Source organism: Denticeps clupeoides, chromosome 10 (genome assembly GCF_900700375.1).
Source record: "Denticeps clupeoides chromosome 10, fDenClu1.1, whole genome shotgun sequence".
Lineage (NCBI taxonomy): Eukaryota > Metazoa > Chordata > Actinopteri > Clupeiformes > Denticipitidae > Denticeps > Denticeps clupeoides.
In genome coordinates, this window is record NC_041716.1 from 21,646,002 (window position 1) to 21,668,789 (window position 22,788).

The 22,788-nt window shown below is 42.3% G+C and overlaps 1 protein-coding gene across 3 annotated transcripts in view; it reads left to right on the forward strand.

The window, feature by feature from the left end:
• Positions 1–22,788, forward strand: part of plxna2 (plexin A2) — a 154,872-nt gene that overhangs the window by 109,294 nt on the left and 22,790 nt on the right. For all 3 annotated transcript variants that reach the window (XM_028992514.1, XM_028992513.1, XM_028992511.1), the window contains exons 14-22: positions 3,391–3,508; positions 7,867–8,003; positions 9,229–9,396; positions 11,812–11,905; positions 15,952–16,191; positions 16,317–16,460; positions 17,235–17,469; positions 18,732–18,874; positions 20,044–20,312. In XM_028992514.1, the coding sequence (XP_028848347.1) occupies positions 3,391–3,508; positions 7,867–8,003; positions 9,229–9,396; positions 11,812–11,905; positions 15,952–16,191; positions 16,317–16,460; positions 17,235–17,469; positions 18,732–18,874; positions 20,044–20,312 (1,548 nt within the window). The remainder of the gene's footprint in view (positions 1–3,390; positions 3,509–7,866; positions 8,004–9,228; positions 9,397–11,811; positions 11,906–15,951; positions 16,192–16,316; positions 16,461–17,234; positions 17,470–18,731; positions 18,875–20,043; positions 20,313–22,788) is intronic.

Consider the following 22,788-nt stretch of genomic DNA (forward strand, 5'->3'; position numbering starts at 1 on the left):
CTCCTTCAAGACTGTTGAAAAAACATTTCAGGTGATGACCTCTTGAAGCTCATCGAGAGAATCCCAAGAGTGTGCAAAGCAGTAATCAGTGTAAAGGCTATTTTGAAGAAACTAGAATATAAAACATATTTTCAGTTATTTCACCTTTTTTTGTTAAGTACATAACTCCACATGTGTTCATTCATTGTTTTGATGCCTTCAATGAGAATCTACCAATGTCATGAAAATAAAGAAAACATATTGAATGAGAAGGTGTGTCCAAACATTTGGCCTGTGCTGTATGTGTAGCCATGAGTGCACACCTGCGCCCATGCGTGTGAATGTGCCCGTGCCCACAAGGTTTCTCCATGTAAGTGGTTAATAGTGTTTGTTGGTGTCTAAGGGCAGTGGTGGCCTAGCGGTTAAGGAAACGGCCTCGTAATCAGAAGGTTGCCATTTCGAATCCCGATCCGCCAAGGTACCACTGAGGTGCAACTGAGCAAAGCACCGTCCCCACACACTGCTCACTGGGCGCCTGTCATGGGGAGGACACGTTTTGTTGCCAGACGGGACCAGGATGGTCCTCCGTGCCCCACCACACCCACCCAAACATTCACTCAACTCCCAGACTACAAAAGACAATAGACACCCCGGTTGGGTCCATCCTCCACCCCTGATTAATCCCCCCCGCCTGTAGAGTGGATGTGTAATCTCCCTGCCTGCTAAAGAGGCCCCCAGTTTCATCTGTGTGCTAAAGGCCCCCCACACCCGAGTGTATACACCGTGACCCTAAGCAAGAAAAAATGCTTGATGTCTCCAATATGCCATCCAGGCATCACTGGAATGGCAGTACACACACTGTTAGTGCTAATATATGTCATGGATATATGTCAAGATAAAGTTAAAGATTACAATGTATAATTAACTTTTCAAAATGTAGAATGTAAATTGTAAGTCTATCTTTTGCATGACTGCCTGTTCACCTGAAGTGCTGAATGCCATAATTCTGACTGGTCTGTTGTTGGTTTTAAAAAAGTTGACAAGGCAGGCCACTGTAGTCCATCTCGGCCACTGCTGCAAGCAGCTGGGCCCCGGCAGGCTTTATGTAATTGTAATGCGAAACATGCCACCAGCTGCGTGGAACAATTTGTCTGCGGCGTGTGCCTCTGACAGGAGTTTAATCCGATCGGGACTCCACCACAGTGAATTCAGTTGTGTGGGGCTGGTAGGAAGAAACTGTCAAAAGGAAATGAGAGGACTGCTATGGACCCTGTATTGCTAGAGAGGCAGGATAGTCTCAATAGACTTCATATGGTAGTCTGGCATCTGTGTGTTTTTGTCTGTGCCATGGCAAGAAATGGTTAAGGTGCCACTGAGGTGCCAATGAGCAAAGCTGAATTTAGGTTTGTTTCATGTTCACTAAAGCTAATCACAGTGACACACAAACCCTGTCTTCACCTATAGACCATGTTCAGATTTTATTTTCACAGCTTTATGCTGTGTTACATGGAAAGTGGTCACAGTTTAATGACTGTTCTGTAGACATGACATGCATGTCTGATACTTGTCATCTTCAACATCACTGACTCACTGAATCAACTATACAACATAAAAATCTAAAAAAATTGGATTAGTACAAGACAGACATTTAGCCTTTACCATATATTATTTCAATACTTGTATTAAATCATTGTGGTTGCTTTCTTGTTTGGTGTATTGGGGGTTTAAATCATCCAGAATTAGGACCTATTTGTGTGAGAGAACTATCAGTCCATACCTACATGCGTCTCCATTTTTAAACTTAGTTTAACAAAATGAATAAATAATAAAAAAATAATAAATAATAAACTAATAAAAAAATAATAACATACTCCTCTCCAGGTTTTTCCACAATTCCGTTGAAGTCTCCCAATAAGACATTTATATTTGCAGCATTTATCATACACTCTTATCCAGACCAAATCAGTTGTTACAGGGAGAGTCCCCGTGGAGAGTTAAATGTCTTGCTCAGACACACAATGGTAGTAAGTGCAGTTTGAACCTGGGACTTTTTGCTCGATAGTTCTCCACCTTTTGCACCAACTGTAGCCGGAGTCCGGACGCCCATGCGGGACACCTAGCCACCATAAACCAACCCTTTGGTTCCAGGGGTCATATCGGGTGGGGTACAGTCAGCTCATGAGGGATGACTAGCCTATTCTTTGTCTGTCATCTCACGTCAGACCAGTTTGATATAGGAGACCCTACTATTACTTAAGCTCCAGACAACATAGCTCTAAGAATCATCTGTACCTGTAACAAGCATGTCCCATTACAGACAGATAGACTGCAGTTGGCTGGTTTTGTTAACAAGACCCATTTATGTTATACTTCTGCTGACACAAGACTTTTGCCTCAAGTAAACAATTTCCTTAGCTCTCTGCATAGTAGACACCATAGTGCTGTAAAACAAATTATGATTCATCCATTTGGTGCTCTTCACAATGACAGCAATCATTGCCTGTTTACGAGCCGGTCTAGGGGCTCCGGCGCATAACAAAAGAAAGGACAAAAACGAAAACCTACTAAGACGAAAGGGAGAAATTTAACAAATATTTTATTAATAAAAAATAATTAAAATATTATTGAGGAAATACAACAAATTACAACAAATAACGACAAACAAAACAGGAAAACAGAGAAAAACAAACACTGAAGCAGGCAGACACAACAAGTTGTGTCGCCTCCTAGGGGAAGAGATGCAAAAGGGAAATGGTAGGGAGGGGGCGGGGTAGATGGCATGGCAAGCGCAGCCCCGAAAAAGGAGACTGAGGCTCCTTTTATTCTGTCTGTCCCACAGCAGGAACAGGTGGGCTGAATTTGTAATCACCAGGCACCTGCAAACATAACACAAAACACAGAAACACACCAAAAATACCAGGATGTAACATGTTCTTTATAAGGCCCGCTGCAGCCAATCAGTGCTTCTCCGCTTTTTATTATGCAATTTGACCAGGACACCTGCCAGCATGGGTGACACCTGATCACAGAGTTTAATAAAGATGTATTGATTACAACTTACTCTACTTAATTCACCCTGAGTACACTGCTGTCATTCTGGTGGTCTGGTGACTGTCTGAGTGAGGACAGTGTGACACCAAATCACAAGGAAGATGTCAGTGTGATGCCAGGAAGTATGGCATCTTGAGAGGGTTCCAGTCAATTCTATTTCAGAATACATGTTATAAAGCAATCAAGGTAGCAATTCAGGAGAGCTCAGCAATCAATAGGGATATGCGGAGCATACTGATCATTTTTAGACCATTAAATGTGTGGTGCCCGTTTCAGATTTCTCTTTCACAGTCACATTCCTGCTGTGCTGTATGGGTTTTTAATATTTATTCAATGTAATCATAATATGCTTTCTTCCAGGATTGTGTGTGAGATGGATGCTGCCCCCATGGACAGTAAGCCTGGGCCAGTTTCACTGTGTGTGGGAGAATGTAAGCCCGAGCTCCAGACACGATCCTCTCACCTCTACTCCTTTGTGGTAAGACTTAAATGTACTTTTTACTATATGACCAGTTTGAATGTAGCTGCTGGTAATAGTAATAATAAGAGTAATAGTAGTAAAAGGATGAGTAGGAGTAGTAAGAGTAGTTGATTTAGTAAATGTAGTAGTTGTAGTAGTAAGTAAGAGTAGTAGGAGTAGAAAGAGTAGTAGTAATAGTAGTAAGAGTAATAGTAGTAAGAAAAGTAGTAGTAGTAGCTACAGGGTGGTAGTAGCCTAGAGGGTAACACACTCGCCTATGAACCAGAAGACCCGGGTTCGAATCCCACTTACTACCATTGTGTCCCTGAGCAAGTCACTTAACCCTAAATTGCTCCAGGGAGACTGACCCTGTAACTACTGATTGTAAGTCGCTCTGGATAAGGGCGATAAAATGCTGTAAATGTAAATGTAGTAGTAATAGTATGAGTAGTAGTAGCAGTAGTAAAAGTCTTGCTACTTGTTACAACTCTTACTGTATTTTTTGACTGATTGCTTCAGGTTGCCTAGATGAAAAGGCTGCCAGATTCTTACAAGGACTGAGATTAGCACCCCTCTCTTCACAGTGTGACGCTTTTGGAACTAGCGTTAATTTCAGCATGACACGCTAAACATGAAGCTTGTTCGCAAATGTTTGGTCAAATATGTCCTCAGAATTTACATACATAAATAGACCACACAAGAAAGAGACACAATATTAATGAAGTTTGCATCATTCGATGTGAGGAAGTAATTTGTGCAAGAGAGCTGTTAATCATCAGGCTACTCCCATTTTCATCTCTGTTTAAGCCCTTAGTGACATAAGTAATTACACACTAACAAAAAAGGAGTGTGGAGGAGCAGCGGTTCTACTCTGAGAACCTCCCGAATGTCAGACCTCCTCACCCTATCTCTAAGGCTGCACCAGGCCACCCTACGGAGGAAACTAATTTCGGCTGCTTGTATCCACGATTCTTTCGGTCATTACACAAAGCTCACGACCATAGGTGAGGATTGGGACGTAGATTGACTGGTAAATCGAGAACCTTGCTTTCTGGCTCAACTCCCTCTTCACCACAACAGATCGGTTCAGCATCCGCATCACGCTGCCCCAATCCTCCTGTTGATCTCCTGCTCCCTTTTTCCCTCACTCGTGAACAAGACCCCTCAGGAGAGGCAGGACCTCTCTCCCTGTACTGGCCACGGTTGTATTTGGGCAGTGGTGGCCTAGTGGTTAAGGAAGTGGCCCCGTAATCAGAAGGTTGCCGGTTCAAATCCCGATCCGCAAAGGTGACACTGAGGTGCCACTGAGCAGTTAAATTGCACCGTGTGCTGTGCTGCTGTGTATCACAAGTGACAATCACTTCACTTTATCTCCTGACCCGTAGTTGGCAAGCCACCCTTTTCCAGTCGAGACCCATAGTCTCAGATTTGGAGGTGCTGATCCTCATCCCAGCCACTTCACACTCAGCTGCAAACCTACCCAGCAAGATCTGAAGGTCAGAGCCTGATGAACGGCCGCTTGGCCGTTTGGTACCAGTCTGCTGCTTCTGGAGACCCACAGACCAGCCATGCCCTGTAGGCCTCCTTCTTCAGCCTAATGGCTCCCCTAACCTCTGGTGTCCACCAGCGGGTATGGGGGTTACCGCCACAACTGGCACCGTCCATACAAGGTCCATTCAGACTCAATGTCCCCCACTGCTCTTGTTATGCGGTCAAATCTCTGCCAGAGGTGTGAATTCCCAGCAGACCCTTACTATACATTTGGGTCTGCCAGGTCTATGTGGCATCTTCCTCTGCCATCTGATCCAACTCACCATCGGGTGGTGATCAGTTGAGAGCTCCACTCCTCTCTTCACTTGAGTGTCTAAAACATATGGTCACAGGTCAGATATTACGACTACAAAGTCAATCATTGACCTGCGACCTAGGCTGCCCTGGTACCAAGTGTACTGATGGGCATCCTTATGCCCATGGTGTTTGTTATGGCCAAACGCGGCTTGCACAGAAGTCCAATACCGAAACACCACTCGAGTTCATATCTGGCAGGCTGTTCCTCCAGGTCATGCTGTCATTGCCCACATGAGTGTGCCCAGCAAGTCCCCAGTGGGAGCACTAGCAAAGGAGAGTGTCCAACCTCTCCGGGTCGTGTACACTGGCTCTTTGTTGGTTTTTCCATGAAAGGTCTTCTGAACTGATAATTAGGGCTCCCAAACTCCTCCACCATGATAAGGTGATGGTTCAAGGAGGAGAAAATTTGTTTTTTACACCTTAAATTTTCAAACAGAAACTATATGCAACTGTAAATAATTCCAGTGTGACATTAGTGGTGAAAATGCTACATTTGTGACACTGCAAAGACTTCACTACTCTACCATTACCCTTGAGTGGAGTGCTTCAGCAGTGTTTACAGCGGACCTGGAACTGCAGTTGTTGCTGCAGTTGTTTGGGAAATATTTCTCATCTCATGAAGCACCTTGAATTTAGAGGTTGCTGATAATGTGCTACACAAGTGTTGTTATACCGTTTGCTTCCATTACAAGGTGAAGGTCAACAAAATGCCAATATTTTCCAGCAATTTACTTTAAAACAGAATTTATTTTTGCACTGTGCATTGATGCAGAAAGCAGCAAACTGCTCTGATAATTAGAACCACAATGGGAGTTCAGGGCATATACAGAAAGTTCTAAAAAAATTTAGAAAAATTATTTTTTAAAAACTAATTTAAAAATAAATGGATTATAAATTTTTTTTATTTATGTTGTTTATCCCTGTTGTTTTATCTTGGCTGGGATTTTAAGATAACTGACTATGTTTTTCAAAATCCAAAATTTAAATAAATGTTACATTTAATTACAATTAATTAATAATCTACATTATGGCTATTGTGCATTTATGAGGCATATTTATTTTATATATATATTTTTAGAACATTTAACCAAGAAAATAATGTAAATAAGAAATTTGATAATGTAAAACATTTTAGAACATTTAACCAACAAAACAGTGTAAATAAGAAATTTGATAATGTAAAACATTTGATAATGTAAAATATTTAAGCTGTATACAGTAAGTCATAGGGTGTTATAAATTCGTGATATTTTATTTGGTGGTATTGTATTGATACAGAGACATCAAATATCCATATTTATGTACACAAATGTTGTCCACCGGGTGGTGCTGTCAAGCATTTTCGTCAGCAGAGATGAGAATCAGTGTTAGATTACAACCTCCACACCTGTAGATGGCACTGTGCAGCTGAAATCCTTGTCAATAGACACCACTAGTAAGTTATGTTAATTATCTGACGACTCATTTGCATGTTCTCAATCAGGCGGCACCATCTAGTGAATATAATGTAAGATGGAATGATAGCATTTGGGTGATAGCGTAGCATGATAGTAGCCGAGTGGGTAAGACACTCGGCTATGAACCAGACGACCCAGGTTCAAATCCCACGTACTACCATTGTGTCCCTGAGGAAGACACTTAACCCTGAATGTCTCCAGGGGGGGGACTGTCCCTGTAACTACTGATTGTAAGTTGCTCTGGATAAAGGCGTCTGATAAATTCCGTAAATGTAAATGATGACTCATTTGCATGTTCTTAATCAGGCGACACAATCTATTGAATATGATGTAAGATGGAATGATAGCATTTGATAATATAAAAACTTTAAGATGTATACAGTAAGTCACGCTGATTATCTGATGACTCATTTGCATGTTCTCAAGTAGACGCCACAAGTGAGGCTTTCTTTACTGTTAACTCTTTGCGCCTACAAGTTAAGGTATATTTATAGCTTTTTCAAATGCAAAACCCAAGCCGAATAATCAGCTCACCTGATTACCTACCTAATTATGACAGCAGTTTGGGTTTTAGCATCTGATTTGTTTTGTGAGGGTGTGTGGTCGTTATTAAAATGCTGTAATTATGAGCAAGTGACAATGTGGAGAGAGTAGATGGAAACTAGTTTGATGTTTTTCTGTCAGGATCGTGAGTGAAATTATGACGGCTGCACTGCACCTGTTTTGGCCTGAAATGCTGCGGCTGCTGCCCACCGAAGCACAAGCTTGCAATTATAACATCCCCAGTGAATTAACAGAGGTGCTAATTAGCATCACTGACATGCTGCCGCTGTGAAACTCTCTGAAAGGGAGTGAGGGTTGCATGCGTTGAGTGTGTGTACATCATATTCATCACACTGAAATGTTAACCTCATGAGAGGTTATATGCGGTTCTGGTTCTCCCCAACCTCATCCTTGTCATTATTCTGTGGACATCATAAGGTACTTATGAACAACCAAACACACAAAGCATGAAGTCTTTACCAATTATCCCACTCAGCCTGGCTCTTCTTCTCTGTCTGTGTCTCTCAGATGCCATTGGTAAGTGGACTGTCCCCAGTCCGAGGACCGGAGTCTGGAGGCAGCAAGGTCACCATAATGGGAGAGAATCTGGGAGCCGGGAGCAGCGTCACCGTTCTATTTGGGAACCAGACCTGCGAGTTCTATGGGTGAGACATCCATCTTCTCTATTCTGCTGCTGAATGCATTGTGTGTCTTGGAGCCACAGAACATCTTGAGATGAGTTTAGCCACCCATGAAAACAGATTTGAGCATCCAAAGTTCTTAAAACTAGATTAGAATTATATTAATTATTGTTATTGACTATTATACACCAAGGATCACTATTAATTATTCATTTTCAGTATAGTTTCAATGTCTAGGCTATGTCAGAAATGAAAAATATGAATATAATTCTAACCATACAAGCAATCACATTTCTTTAAAATATACAGTGAAGGACACAACTGTTCTATACTTATTTTTTGTTAATGACCAGGGCGACAGGCTCAATATATGTTTACCATGCTTGTTCTATGGTTTATGGCATTGTGACCAGCCGTGGCGTCACTTTATCTGTCTCTCTGTCACTGTTTCATTCTTCGTTTCGATTTCTTGTCAGCCCCTGAGGAAGAGTCCATCTTGCCACCTGTCAGAACAGAATGTAATTCTGAATAAGGTTTTACTGACCTGTTGTGTCAAGCTGTTATAATAATAGCCCAAAGTTGACCTGTTCTGGCCCTCTTTTTCACTCTCTTTCTTTTCTCCATCCCAGCACTTTAAAGACGAGAGGTGGAGGTTGATTGTAATGCTGTATGGTTGATAAGTCTGTGCCACTTTAATGAGATGTCAGCTAATTGCAGGCACCCATTTCCTGGTGTGTGTCTGTCAGGGGCTGCGAAGGGAGGCAGGGGACAAAGGGACATGGGGACACCTCATACCTCCAGAGAGGGTTGCTAATGAACCAACTTACTTGTTTATTTGGGGGAGGAGTAAAAGGAAGTGTGACTTTCACACCACATTCAGTCAAGAACACAGCACCTTCCCACTTTGTAGTTTTGTTTGCATTGGCATAACATGTTTAAAGGGTTCAAAGATTTGACACCTTTACCACCCAAACACACACAGAGGAGTAGAAATTAGGTTCCTTTAACAGTTGGATGGTTACATTCAGAGAGAAGCAGTATGGATAAAGAATAGAAAGTAAATGTTTCACAGAAGATAAGAATTCATAAGTTTTAAGGTTTTCATATTCTCTCAAGTCCACTTATTAATGATGAGTCAAAATGAAAAAGACTTTCATTTTGTTTGTGCAAAACTGATTGCTAGTGTGTGTGTTGTCCCTGGGTACCGGGGACAGGTATTACAGAGTCTGCTGTTATTCCCCCCCTCCAGTCGGACCATGACTGAGATTGTGTGCTACTCAGCCCCGTCTATGACAGGCGTGGGCCCTGTGCAGATCTCAGTCAGTGTGGACCGCGCCCAGGTGAAGGGCAGCCTGACGTTTGAGTACATAGACGACCCCACGGTGCAGCGCATCGAACCCGAGTGGAGCATCGCCAGGTACATTCACCCAGTCTTCCTCCATCCCCCCCACCACAAGGTTCATTCAAAACACCTCATGTGGGGTTTCATTAGAGTTTTTTTTTTTGTGTGTGTTGAATGATGGTTGAGGCAACACAGCGATGCTGGGAGCAAAGCAATTAGTGAGATGGATAAGGGCAAAGTGAGCAAAGAGTGGCAGGAGAGGTGTGAGTCTGGAGCAGATGGCAGTGGAGATGATGTTTATACGTTTACAGAAGAGATTGGATATGGAAAGAATATGGAGACAGTGAGTAAGGAACTTAGGGAAAATGTCACTGTTATAAGAGAATAAAACAGAATAAAACTTCACTTGCCTAATTTTGGCAGTAAAATGTTTCTCCATTGTAGAGAGAACAAAGTCAGTTGACTGCAAGACTTTATGACTGCAGAGGTAAATGGATGTCACTATATCAGCACTTTTACAGCAGGTCTCTCAAATGTCTCATGACCAGCTACTTACTTACTTTACTTGGATAAGGGCGTCTGATAAATGCTGTAAATGTTCACCAAATACCAGAGTTTCTACAGCTATTCACAGTCATGAATTATAAAGACCATACCACACAGGGTTCATAATGTCAAAGCCGCAACTCACCAATAGCTATTTCTCCACATTCTCACTTGCTGAATTAAATTTACTCAGTGTGGGAGGAAAGAAATCCAGAACCTTTTGATGTTCTATCAGAAACTGAACCATGCTTGAGGTCTGTGTTACTGGATGCTGTGTTATTTACAATTATGGAAATCTGACTTCTTTCTTTATTTACAATCTTACAATCAGTAGTTACAGGGACAGTCCCCTGGAGACACTCTGGGTTAAATGTCTTGCTCAGGGACACGATGGTAGTAAGTGGGGTTTGAACCTGTGACTTTGTGGTCTTCTGGTTTATAGTCTGTTGAAGTGTTCTGCAGTGGTAGTCCTGCTGTTTTACTGCAGTCACAGAAATGGAGAACCTGCGACACAGAAAGATAGAGAGAAAGAAAGGAGAGAGAGGAGGTTCTCCAGTTAGGGTTCCCTAAATCTGATTTTGCATGTTATCAGCTGGAGAATCGCCCTACGCCCCTGTGTAATGTAGGGTGGCAGGGGGGTCAAAAACATTTTGTATTGCAGTTTACATTTACTAATTAATTAACTAATTACATCATATTCCTGCAAATTTTCTCTCCAGAGATTAAAATTCTTAACTCGAACCAAATGTGCAATTACCCTGCTCATACATTGGTCTATGAACCAGAAGACCCGGGTTCAAATCCCACCTACTACTTATTGTAAGTCGCTCTGGATAAGGGCGTCTGATAAATGCTGTAAATGTAAATGTGACTATTTTTCACGATGACATTCATTTTAAATGGTCCTTAAATCTTCCTTGTGGATGGAAAAATTTAATATTCTGTTTTTTTTTCTGTACTGTTTAGTATAATGTAGACTATATATACAGTCATATGCAAAATTTTGGGAACCCCTCGCCTCAGTAATTACTAGTATGCAATTAAATCAAATGTGAAAAACTAGCTGTGTAAAAATGTGGGGACCCTTGTCATTTTGCTGATTTGAATGCACATAACTGCTCAGTGCTGATTACTGATGACTAATTAGCTCATTAAGCCTTGAAGTGTGTCCAATCATGAGAAAAGGTATTTAAGTTGTCCAATTGCAAGTTGTTCTTCACTTTGACTCTCCTATAAAGAGTGACAGCATGGGATCCTCATGGCAACTCTCAGAATATCTGAAAACAAAGCAACTTCAGTATTATTATTTAGGGGAAGGCTACAGGCTCTCTCCACTGTAAGTCTGGCAGGCCAAGAAAAATAGAAGTGTGGCAGATGCGGGGGATTGTAAGAACAGTTATCTCCGAAGATATATTTTGTCGCTGTGCGCACCGTGTGCTGTGCTGCAGTGTATCACAATGACAATCACTTAATTTTCACTTCAAAATAAAGAATTCTGAGAAGTCAGACAACAATCCCATTAACACAAAAACTGTAAGACGCCAGACACACAATCGATATGTGACCTCTCTCCAAATGAGCTGAATGCGGCTCCACCAGTATGTCCAGGTTCACTGTGTACTGTGGTTTTAATGTTTTTTTTTTTTGGTCCACAATTGAGCCGCTGCTGCTTCTGACGACCTCTGCATGTTAAGTAGGATGGTGGCAGCATGTCTTTAGTGTGTTTAAAAGGATGCATGTTTTGTTTGATTGGTAAAGTCACTTTAAATCATCTTTAATCATTATTTTCTCAAAAATGTATTATTTTCACCACACTTCAGACAAAAACCCAACATCTTGAAAGCCAGGGGATTTAGAGAAAAGTTTCTTATTGATATGAAAAGAAGTTCATGAACTCAAGGATGTGATTTGTTTCTCTAACTTCTACCTTTGTCTTTACAACAGCGGACACACGCCTCTGACGGTTACCGGGACAAACCTGGACGTTGTCCAGGAGCCACGGATCCGGGTAAAATATGCTGGGCGAGAGTCAGTTAACGTGAGTACTGTCACCATGAACCTCTCCCATCCTATGCTTTTTAAATTACCTTTTTGCATGGCTGGACATGTCATTCCATTATGAGTAAAGTCAACATTTAGTGAGAGAATAGTCAAAAAGTGTCAGAGATATGTTAATACATGTTCCTGCAGCTGAACTTGGGTTTATTATCAGGATTATCTTTAAAAAATATTGACATGTAACTTTAAATAGCTTAAAGACTGACTTTTCCAGCCCTGCCCCACCTGACAGGTTGGTAGTAGCCTAGCGGGTAACACACCTGCCTATGAAGCAGAAGACCATAAAGTGACAGGTTCAAACCCTGTGGTTCTGAGTATGGGGGAGCTCCGGTTCCATGTGCTGGTCCGGAGTTTCATGGTGTCAATGTTGTGCTCCTTCAATGTTGTGCTCCTGATTTCCTGATTGTGTACACCTGACATTCTTGTCTATGAACTGGTGGCTTGTTGTAACCATCCCTCTGAGCTGTTCAGCTCACATGAAGAATTTAGATAGAGTATTTTGCCTGCTTTTACATTAAGCATGGGAATTTGAGGAATATGGGTTTTAATGAAAGTGTAACTGTTATTAGGGCAGAAGCAGAAGAATCCTTACAGATTGCATTTCTGTTCCTGTCCTGCGGGCCCATGTTAAAATAACAGAATGTTATTGTTTTTTGGGGTTTTTTTTGTGTTTATCAGGCAGGATGATGAGAAGTGCTGTGGGTTGTCTCCAAAGAGAGATCACTCATATACACACAAATTCCAATTATTGTATTTAGGGAAGACGCCAGTTAAAAATAAAAAAATAAGATCTCCACTTTCCTTCATATGACATTTTTCATTATTTAGTTTATTAATTTGTATTGATAATCGAGAGCCTATTTCAGACATACATGGTAGAAGCACAATTTTCACCTTAACCGTGGCCCCAGTTCCTTGCTCCCTGTACATTTACATTTACGGCATTTATCAGATGCCCTTATCTAGAGTGACTTACAATCAGTTGTTACAGGGACAGTAGTTACAGGGTTAAGTGTCTTGCTCATGGACACAATGGTAGTAAGTGGGATTTGAACCTGGGTCTTCTGGTTCATAGGTGAGTATGTTACCCACTGGGCTACTACCACCCCTTTCCATGTAGCGGCACAGTTTAAAAAAGGGAAACGGCAACAGGTGGGATGACTGAAGTCTCTGAGCACCTGAGAATGGTGAGGATTCTTGGAAGACTCACACTCGAACACTGTGTGAGTGATGTTGGGTCTGTCCAGTGGGGCGGCAGACTGGGAAATAAAGAAATACAAAGTGAGTCAGAGAGAGAGAAGGTTTTCTTTTTTCATCTGGAGTCTCTCCCATCAGAACACACAACAAAGCACTCCTGCCACTTTCATTCTTTCCTCCTGACCTCCCAAAGAAATTTTTTATTAACTGCCAGGGTTACAATTATTCTGCCCTTCATTCCTCTCTCACCCCCTTTGTCACCTGGGGAAGGACAAACAGCCATCTGAAGATCAAACTGTCACTCAACACCTCTTCAAACTGCCTCTCCTCCCTCCCTGCCTACTTGCTACTTTTCAGCTACAACCATGGCTGAAAACAGATACAGAGGAACCAGTTGGCTTCGTAACACATGCTCATGTCTGTCTCTGATGATTGAAACCCACTGCACTGATTATGATGAAAATGTCCTCCATTTTTCTTCTCTTGTGTGGGCAAGAAAAAGCATCTGGCACTGCAGTAAGAACATCAGCTGTTGCCTGAGCAGAACTGAAGGCACTGTGCGACTTCTGCAGGGCATTTATTGTACACATGATACAAGCCTGAAAACCATTGCTGAAAGGTCCACCAAAGTGAAAGTGATATATTCCTCTGCATTTAACCCTTCATCCTTGGCCATGAAAGATCCCCGGGGAGCAGTGTGTGTGGATGGTACCTTGACCAACAGGACCTCAGTGGCAACTTTGCAGTTTGGAATTTGAACCCACAATCTTCCGGTTATGAGTCCACTTATGAGTCACTGCAGTACTGGAGCAGAAGGTGCAAGTCCCTTTGCATGTTCTAAAAATCATCTTATTATGCAGCCCCCCCAAATTCAAGGTGTATCAGATATTAAACTCTTACACGAGAGGCAATAGGAGGAAAAACGGAAGACACATCTCTAAGATTATTTCAGCATTTCTATGGTCATTAAAAAACTGGAAAAGTCATAGAATTTTAAAAGAGAATTTCCCAGGTCTTGAAAAATTTTGGAATACGAAATAAGCATAAAAGTTGTGGAAAAGTAATTTAAAAATGATTGGCATGCAGTAGTTTATGTGCAAGAAACATTTTTCTACATTTTCAACTACAATGTTTAAAACTAGCGCAGGTCTATAGTATCTTTGCTGGCTTTACGTAGTGAACCACGTCACATGCTACTGCATGCGTTGCTTCCATATTCCAGCACTTTCTCAGCCACGTGACTCCTTTTAAAAGTCATCAGCTGAAGATCTATGCCGGAACACGATTCGGCTCATTTTACTCGGGCTCGGGCTCTGCGAACTTGGAGGAAGAAACACTGTCATTTTTAGGCTTGTCATAAGTTTAGTTTAACAGGAAATTTGACTATTTGTGTTTTTTTTTCTTCACATTTGCATAGAAAGTTCAGAGAATTTTTTTTGGAGTAATTGAAAAATCATGGAAATTCTCTTTTAGTAATGTTTAAGAACCCTGTTTTTCATTTGTTTTTGCGAGTATGCGCGAGTAAACGTGGTACGTTCCTGGTTCCTGTTTCTCTGGTGCTTTTACTTGTCGTGAGGAGAGGGAGAGAGAGTGAAAGAGAGAGAAATTGAGAAATTAACATTGGATGCGGTCTGCAGGTTCGCCGACCACACGTTGGTCTATGCAGGAGCTGATGAAGGTAGAATTAGACAGGAGGGGCTGGCACAGCCTGGCTGCAGACTGACGATCGCCCCTGGTGATAAAGAGTCCCTGCAGTTGTCTGTCTTGCTGTTGGAGCGGTGATGTGGGTGGGTGCCCAGTGCATGTTATAAACAGATATTGCACTTGAGAATATACATATAGTGTACTGGGCTGTCAGGTGACCAATCAGAGTTCTTTAAGTGTTGTTTTGCGGTGGCAGCATCATACATTTACATTTAGATTCTGGAACATCACAAACTCCACATATTTGCTGAATACATTTTACTGCTGTTTTTATACATTTAACATGTCTAATGCACTGTAAAGAATAATAGTTTGGGAAAACTTCAAAATTTAAGGCAATCGGCTGCAAAGCAAGCTGTATAATCTGTGTAAACTCACAGTTGTGTGGTTGCCAGTTTTTTTTTTTGTTTTTTTTTTTTTTTTGCTGTGGTGATTCTTCAGTCTTAGAAATTCAGAGCATTGTATGATAGATGTCTGAGGGTTGGCTTTAACAGCTGAGACAGCTGTATCGTCAGAATGTCGAGGTTTGTGAAAATGTCGCTTCTTGTACGATGGACTGATCTGTTTGACCAAGATGAGATGACATTGACAGCTCTCAGCCTGCCAATATTTAGCTCTAATTAAGTTTTTCCAGGGAGAGTGCTGGGAAACAACAGGGTGGGACTGTGCCCTCAGGCACAAGTACTTTTACAACAGTCTATTCTCTACTGGAGAGAGGTGGAGCTCCGCTTAAGCACCAGTGTGTGGGATGAAGGAACATAAGTCAGGAATGTGGCCTGCGTGTAAATATGGATGGGGCAGCCAATCATCTTGGTACCTCATGCACTGAAAAAGTGAACACTTCTAAAATAAAAAATGTAAGTAATCTGTCACACCTAATAATTTATCATTGACGTAATGTAAATAAACAGATTACAGCAAGTTTGATTGGTTTATTCACATTAGATTGCAGTAGGTGTGACAGATTAAGTTTAGCCAGCGTTCACTCTTTTACAGTGTGATACTATTAGGAGTATAAACCAAATGATCAGGAAAGCACTTTTTTAAAGAAACTGCTCAACTGCGGCTACAGCATGCTTGTTATCAGCCAAAATGGTTGAATTCTCTTTCTCTCTGTCTTATCAGGTTTGTAAGGTTCTGAACACCACGTCTATGAGCTGCTTGGCCCCGTCTCTGACAGCGGAGTACCGGCCTGGCCTGGATTCTGTGAAGCACGCTGATGAGTTTGGCTTCATCTTCAACAATGTACAGGCCCTCCTGGTCTATAACAACACCAACTTCCTGTACTACCCCAACCCTTTCTTCGAGCCCCTCAGCACCAGTGGGGTTCTGGAGCAGAAACCAGGCTCCCCTATCATACTGAAGGTATGAATATTTATCATTATTAGGACTTCTTTTGCATGAAGCAGATGTTCTCTGCGTAACATACAGAGCAGTGCGTTCTCTGCTGTAACATCCATTTTCTTGTCCTTTAACTTTTAACTTTGCAGGGGAGGAACCTGGTGCCGCCTGCATCAGGCGGGTTGAAGCTGAATTTCACAGTGCTGATTGGAGACACGCCGTGCTCTGTGACCGTCTCAGAGAACCAGCTTCTCTGCGAGCCACCCAACCTTACTGGCCAGTACAAAGTTATGGTTAGTCTGGGAAAACTTCCACACACACATTACACAGTCAACACCATTTTTATGTAGATCTTTTTATTAAAGAGAGTTCATCGAGAGCCTTGGAGGAGTTTTTATATACCATTTTATGACAACACTGTTACAATAAAACACTCAGATTTGCCACTTATCATGCTAACATATATGGTTGCTCTTTAATTCACTGCTGTAAATACCGTCACCAGTGTATTACACATTGTTATATATCACACGCTACCAGCCATTCCATTCCATTCCAAATTCAAAAAATTGCTCAAAAATGCGCTAGTTATACTCAGAACAGCACACAGTGCACACAACGAAATGTGTCCTCTGCTTTTAAACCATAACTCTTGGTGAGCAGTGGGCAGCGATGAAAGGTGCTTGGAGACCTTGGCGTTCGGGATTGAAATAGCAATATTTTGCTTCTTTACACACTAGTCCTCCACTGTCCTTAAGTGTGGGCAAAATGGAAGCACAACCACACAAATATTTTATGTACATGACTTGATGTAGCTGGAGCAGATATTAGTGTAAATGATGATTTGGCTCCACTTTAGCATGAAATCCTGGCCTTTGCTCCTGTGTGTGTGTGTGTGTGTGTGTGTGTGTGTGTGTGTGTGTGTGTGTGTGTGTGTGTGTGTGTGTGTGTGTGTGTGTGTGTGTGTTAATGGATTCGTTGGCATGTCGATAGTAGGAGCAAATGACATGAAAATATGTATGAATGAGATTTTAATGTTTGTACTGTACTGTGTGTCTCTCTCTCAGGTACAGGTGGGTGGTCTCAACGTCTCCCCAGGGGCGGTGCATATAATGTCCGACAGCCTGCTGACTCTGCCAGCCATTGTGAGCATAGCGGCTGGAGGAGGTCTCCTCCTGATCATCGTCATACTGGTGCTCATTGCCTACAAGCGGAAATCTCGTGAAAACGATCTCACCCTGAAACGGCTGCAGATGCAGATGGACAATCTGGAGTCCCGCGTGGCCCTGGAATGCAAGGAAGGTGAGTTTCTTACTGGTGATACAGTATCTTCTACCTGGATTCTCAGCATTTCTGCTGTGTTTAATGTCAGTGTTTGCATATTTGCTCCAAGCTGCGTAATCTGGTTCATTCAGTATTGCATCTGTTATGTGACGTACGGATGGTTGGTTGGTAACAGCTGGTTATGGGATGCGAGGTGAAAACACACACATTGATGGAGGGAGTGTGTGTTTGATGTTCTTTTGCTCTGTTCTATATTTGCTGCTGTGTTTTTACAATGTGGGGGGGGGACTCAAATTAGTAAACCGTAGCTGTTTGTTTAATGCAGCAGCACGACTAATCTTCAACCTTCCCAAATTCTCCCACACCACCCCTCTGCTACGCTCCCTCCACTGGCTCCCAGTAGCTGCACGCATCAGGTTCAAAATACTGATGCTGGCCTACAAAGCCAAACATGGAGTAGCACCATCCTACCTCACTGCCCTTATTACACCTCGCACTGCACCTCGTATACTCCGAACCTCCAGTACTGCTCGCCTGGTCCCCCCATCTCTGAAGGTAAAAGGAAGACGCTCATCTAGACTCTTCTCCATCTTGGCCCCTCGGTGGTGGAATGAACTTCCCCTCGAGGTCAGAACAGCTCAGTCACTGAGCACCTTCACACGACATCTCAAGACCTTCCTCTTTAAAGAATATTTAGATTAAATTGTAATTTTCTTGTTGTCGAACTTGTGTACAGAATCTACAACAGAGTGAATAAAATAGATGGATTCATAGTTGGGGTTCTAGTGAACCGGAATTGATCTCTTCATCGATGGAAACTTAATCACGTTGTAAGTCGCTCTGGATAAGGGCGTCTGCCAAATGCCGTAAATGTAAATGTAATGTATTTTTTTCTCATTACAGTAGTTTTCTCTTTTAAACTAAGCTTTCTAATTTATGTGCACATTGTTTTTTTTTACTTTACTATAATTCTACAGGTTTGTTTGGCTAAAGTTAAAAATATTTAAGTAGTCTGTCACCAGTGTTTGCTTTTTTCATTGCCCCCCCCCCCCCCCCCCCCCCCCCCCCACACACACACACACACAAACCAATCATGCAATCCAGATTAAAGTGTAACAAAACACCTTAGTTAGTTTATCATACTGTATTACATCATCCTCAACAATGGGAAATTTGATTCTTCAGTCCATCTTCCATCCATCACCAATCCAGTTGTTTTTCCAAATACAGACTTTTGCTTATAAAAAGTCCTGACCCCCTCCTTTTCCTTTGGTTCCCAGCCTTTGCTGAGCTGCAGACTGACATCAATGAGCTGACCAGTGACCTGGACCGGGCCGGCATCCCCCACCTAGACTACCGGACCTACGCTATGCGAGTGCTGTTCCCTGGCATTGAGGACCATCCAGTGCTGCGTGAATTGGAGGTGAGTCGATGCCCACACAGCCACCCATTAGAGATGGGGGATCTCGGATGGGGCTTGCAGTAAGAAATCCCTTCTGGATGTCAATACATCAAAAATCTGCCTGACCCTTTCCTAATGCTGGGTCAAGAACTGAAACCAGTTCAGAGTAGTGGCTGAATCATGTGACAACAAGAATGAACACAGGTAGATTACTATTGCAGTTACATGTAAATGTTGTATGTGAAAATGGTACCAAAATGGTACAGGAAACCCCAAATTAGAGTGAAATAGAGAAGCAGGAGGGAGAAGAAGAACCTAAAGGAGAAAGAATCCCCTAAATTTGCCACAGACAAATCTGATTGTCCACTGACGTTTTGTCCAGAGAACCCCTGATTGTCATCCACCAACAAGACTTTCCCGTCATGGCACCTCAGGCTATTTGAAAAGATAAGATAAGATAAGTTTCCTTGTTTGTGAGGGGGTGGCCACATCTTAGAGATTAACATGAATAGTCATGGACCTGGAAGCTGAAGCTCTTAATTCCCAGTTGTCCATAGAGTAAGTCAGAACAGAACCCCTCCAGCCAACATCTCCAACCTTCCTTTGAGCTGCCGGTGAAGATGCTCCCTCTGATCATGTGTGTGATTTAACCTGGAACCTCACACTCTGAAGCTCCTTGAGCTGAAAGCTAACAAGTGGAATGCATAATGAAGTTTTATGAGTTGTTGCCACTGTTCCTGTGGCCTGGTGTTCCTCAATGTAACAAAAAGCTGCAAGGACAATTTCAGTAAAAATAAATCTATGTAACCCTTTATTAAAAACAAAGAATTCCAGTTTCAGTGGAAATGTACACAATTTATAATTCACCTAGCCCAAGGTTCCAAGGTGTGGCGGCGGCGCCACCATACTACTCTGCTTCTCTCCAGGGAACACAAAAAAACCCTCACTACTCATCAAGACTGAAATATTCTCATTAAATACTTTGTTCTTTACATAGTTGAATGTGCTGACAATGTGCTGGATTTAGAATCATAATTAAATCAAAATTAAAGTGGAAAAACACCCTACAGGCTGGTAGCATTATATTTTATTCTGGGGATAACGTAGCATTCATGGATTTAAAATGTAAAAACATGTATTTGTTCACAGCTGTGAATATTGTGTGTGTGTGTGTGTGTGTGTGTGTACAGGTCTCAGGTAATGGCCAGCTGCATGTGGAGAAGGCTCTGAAGCTGTTTGCTCAGCTCATCAATAATAAAGTCTTCCTGCTGACGTTCATCCGCACACTGGAGCTGCAGCGGTCCTTCTCCATGCGTGACCGTGGCAACGTGGCATCGCTCATCATGACAGCACTGCAGGGCAAGCTGGAGTACGCCAACGACGTCCTCAAACAACTGCTCTCCGACCTCATCGACAAGAACCTAGAGAGCAAGAACCACCCCAAACTGCTTCTGCGCAGGTACATGTGCAAACACACTCCTGCACATGTAAGGGTAACATTCTTTCTTCGTTGTCCACATACAAATGCCAAGTTAGAGTTTGATATGAATAAAATAAAAAATAAATGCTGTAAATGTAAGTAAACTCATTAACACATTTCACTGGAACAAGACAGAACTGTTGACAGACACACTTACACAAACACAGATACAAAAAATGACCCAGTTAACCCCAAGAGCCCAGACTGTGTGTGTATGCAGACATTCACTAATGCAGAATCCTGGGGAAGTTGTGTTGACCGGAGGGTCTGTGTCCCTAATTAGCGGAGGATCTGCTACAAATCCCTCGTGTGACTTTTCTGTCTATTCGGCTGTCTGCCTGTCCTCAGAGGATGCACAGCTGTCACTCTCACTTCTGTGTGCTGGCAGCTCATGAAACATTCAGAAGCTCTTCACTCTTCCGCTTCTGTTTCCAGTTGCATTGTGGGCAGTTTTACTTACTTTACCCCCCCACATTGTGATTACACTTCTGCAGCAGTTGGAGGATGATTTGCAGTATAATTGCTCACTGCTCCAGGTGAAAGATAGTTCCTGGTTAATATTAACAGTAAATAAAGGGCAGAGGCATCAGATGAATCATGCTGAAAGGTCCTCATTCATTGTTATCCAATGTCATTAGGATCAAAGCACTAATCGGCGAGTCCTGGAAGACAGAGCTGTAGATGACATTCAGTTATTTATTGATTCGTTGTGGTCCGTTGCCTCCAACAGAACAGTATACTAAAAATGTTGCTGCTCTTCCCCTCCCCCACCTTGTCGTCCATTCTCATGGTGTGTTACTCCATCTCAGTCTTCTGTAGTCCAATACACCATTAAGAAAAGTGGGCCTGCAGTGGCAGGCCTGGAGATAACCTTCACAGCAACTACCACCACAGCACAATGACTCACATTTCCTCTCAGTACAAATGCTCAGGGGACAGTAGCATTTGAATGTGTCAGACTGGGACATGATCATTCCTATTATTGAGACAGATAACAGGTTGACAGTTCTGTCTACTGCCCTGTTCGGAACTGACGGAGTCAAACATTCAGCTGCAGATGTTAAATAAATTTGGAAAATGCTTGTTCTGGCACAGGATGGTTCTGCAGTAGAGCTGATGTATTATAAGCTGCCAGAACTCAGCTAGAGGATAGTATCCTCTGCCTTCCCTTACCCCTCATCCATTTTGCAGAAGGCCATTGGAAGACAGTGTGTGACATGGCATGCCCATGCCCCATGCATGTGGGTTCAACTGAGGGGACCAAACTAAACAGACCTATATTATCGATCTATTTGAAACAATATTGGTCCCAAAATAACCAGAGACAAATAACCACAGACAGTGTGTGTGTTTGTGTATGTTTAGCCATGAATGCTCTTCATCCATCCTTTAGACAGGATGGGGTGATGTGCAGCGTAAAGAGAGCAGTGGGAGAGAGGTAGAGATAGGGCGATTAACGCTTCATGCTTTAGAAATGCGGGCCACGCACTCTGGGTCTAATTAACATGTTCTCTCTCACTCGCACATCCTCTCCTCCCTTCTCATTACCCAGTCTGTTCTTCTTCAAGGAGCATCTTAAGAAGCACTGCTAAACACTTGTATTATGTACACATAGGTTATGGATTCAGTGCATCGTCTGGACAGTGCAGACGTTGGCCAAAAATGCAACAGTTGTCGAAGCCTAATTACGAACTGATACAAATCACAGCTGCTCCAAGGGCACCAGCATACAAATGAGGAATTTCAGGCTTTGGAGAAGCTGACCCACATGGGCAGAATCTGTTTGTAGCTGGTAAATTGGCTGCAGCTCAACAGGATGCATCTTGTCATTTGAATTGCAGATAATGCAGCATTGCTGCTGCTGGTTTGTGTTTTGGTGTGAGGAGCTCGGCTCAGAAATGCCTTTTCAGACAGGCTGAATATAGAGGAAATGATAACACGCCTTGTGCTGCAAGAGGTTTAAAAATTGAATAATTTCATTTTGCTGAATTTGCTTTTGTAGTGGGCACCGCAACTGCATGCACATCTCATCTGTTATTGTTTGGAACATTGCCTATGAAAAAATGAAGCAAAAATCCCTCTGAAGTTTTGCCAGATATTGATTTTTGTCAGACACAATGAAGATGCTGTAGCCAAACACTTTATTCCCAAGAGTCTTCATATAATATACAATAATGTGCAGATATCAGCACATGTAAAAAGTTAGACACTGTAGAGGTAAAACATTTATACACTCGGTACATGCAAACCTAGTGGCAAAAACTGGAGAACACTAACACCAACAGTCTATTTTAAATGGTGGCCAAAATACGGTAGCCCAGAAGGGTCAACAAATGCAAAAGCCAAAACGGAAGTTACACACTCTTGAAGTTATATACATATATCAAATATTGTATATTGCAAGTTTGATATATGAATGCATTGTCAATAATCCCTTACATAAATACATCACAGT